Below are 1,783 nucleotides of genomic sequence, written 5' to 3' on the forward strand. Positions count from 1 at the left end.
ACGCAGACCGCTTCGGTTGACCGACCAGAAGTAGCCACTTACTTTGGAACTGGTCTGCTCAGATGCGAGCGATTTTAAAACTACTGCTTGCTTGGGGCGAAGACCGATATGGCTATAAAAAAAGTGACCTTCTCTCCTAGTTTACACCAACAGCCACTGTTTCACTCCGTTTTCCTCATTCAGATCTGATACCAGCTAGATATATATTCAACATGCTAACTGAGGAGGAATGGATAATCTACAAACCTCATGGTTAGGGGCCATTGAAACATTTATTTTCTAAAGCCATCTTCCCAAAAGACCTAGGGGAACAGAGAGTAGTTTTTATCTCCTGGGAGTTGCTTTTACAGAAGAAATCGTTCATCAGGCCACGGGTGGATGGAACGCGGAGACTGTGCACCTGCCACTAGGAATACACTGCAGTCTTAACTCGTGCTCAACGGATAAACCTGTTTCGATCCAGCTAAGGGAGACGACAGGAAAGTTTTTAAGGAAAATAAACAAAGTAGCTCTACCATCGAACTCACCTGTACTTCTAACAGCTTACTTTCAGCGCCTTTGCTATGAATGTGAAATGTTCCATCTGGGTGACGGACCAGCACGGTCATTCGTTTTCGGTTGGAGTCAAATTCCACTGTAGCGTCGACAAAATATTCCTCTGTGGTTGTCCGATTCATGTCGTTGGTTGGGTTCCTTTGTAAAACCAAACGGCGTCCACCTTCGACTTCCGGATAGCGATTCGTAGAACTCAGTACGATACCATACTTTGCCGCTCCTTCAACCAGGGCTTTTTCGTCTGGGGATGTAGCCTGAGGTTGGAAAAGGGAAGATTTCCGGCTATTTACTCTTAAACTAGTCTGTAACTAGCATACTGCCAACTAGAAATTTGCCCTTGTATGAACGACAGAAATCGTTCTGTTGCCCATGTGGGCGCAACTACAATAGACCTTAAACCAAAGATAGTTTCTCGTGTTTTTCTGCATGACAAAACGAGTGGGTTCATTTGTCTGTACATTTCTGTGCTCATTCTGCTTAATTCTGGCATACATTTAGTTCATTAATCTTGCTGACATTACAGATACAAATACCGCAAAATTAGGGACATTTTGTTTTCAGAATAATCCCCTTGGGGTTAGATGTTCACAAAAAGGTCGTAAGATCCAACAGCGTTCTCAAAACTATTTCAGCAAAACGGGTCATGTTGTGCTCACTTGTCTCAGGAACCGGTGAGTGTGTATACCCGATGGGAGCGTGAACAACAACGACAGATTTCATCTCAGATTTAAAGCGATTAAATTCGTGTTCCCCGTTTTCAAACATTTGTGCTTCACATAAGCATGGAAAGACGCAAACTATCTGGTGTCTCCCATCTTCTGAAACTGTTGAACACTATTTTGTGTGAGTTGTCTCTGAGTAGCCAATACGTGTGGGTGGCAGTCAGGATACAAATCTACATCAATGAGTGGAAGCAATACAACATTTTAGTGTACCTGCCTCGTAAAAACCAAACGAACCATGCACGAAACTCAAATATATATGATTTGCATAAGGTATATGCGACTATGGACAAGTTTCCTGTATACATCTTGAAGTGTTGTGGACCACAGTGTCCTTAATGCTTTCTTATTACTGCGAACCCCGGTCTGGATAGCCACTTGATAGCCTGGTGCGCTTGGCCAAACCAGAAAAATCAATGGACGTGCGAACCAGCTGCTCTATTGATCACCGTCGCGTAGAAGCTGGTCAAAAAAGTGATACTAAGAATACAACTCATCTGTCAAGG

General features: G+C 43.4%; 1 protein-coding gene across 1 annotated transcript in view; it reads right to left on the reverse strand.

Moving 5' to 3' along the window:
* Positions 1 to 425: 425 nt before the first annotated feature.
* The window catches only part of T265_12660 (hypothetical protein), a gene marked incomplete at both ends in the record, with an annotated part of 15,694 nt that continues 14,336 nt past the window's right edge, over positions 426 to 1,783 (reverse strand). The window contains one exon of the mRNA XM_009164842.1: positions 426 to 809. Within this exon, the coding sequence (XP_009163106.1) occupies positions 426 to 809 (384 nt within the window). The remainder of the gene's footprint in view (positions 810 to 1,783) is intronic.

This window comes from Opisthorchis viverrini (genome assembly GCF_000715545.1).
Source record: "Opisthorchis viverrini unplaced genomic scaffold opera_v5_9, whole genome shotgun sequence".
Taxonomy (NCBI): Eukaryota; Metazoa; Platyhelminthes; class Trematoda; order Opisthorchiida; family Opisthorchiidae; genus Opisthorchis; species Opisthorchis viverrini.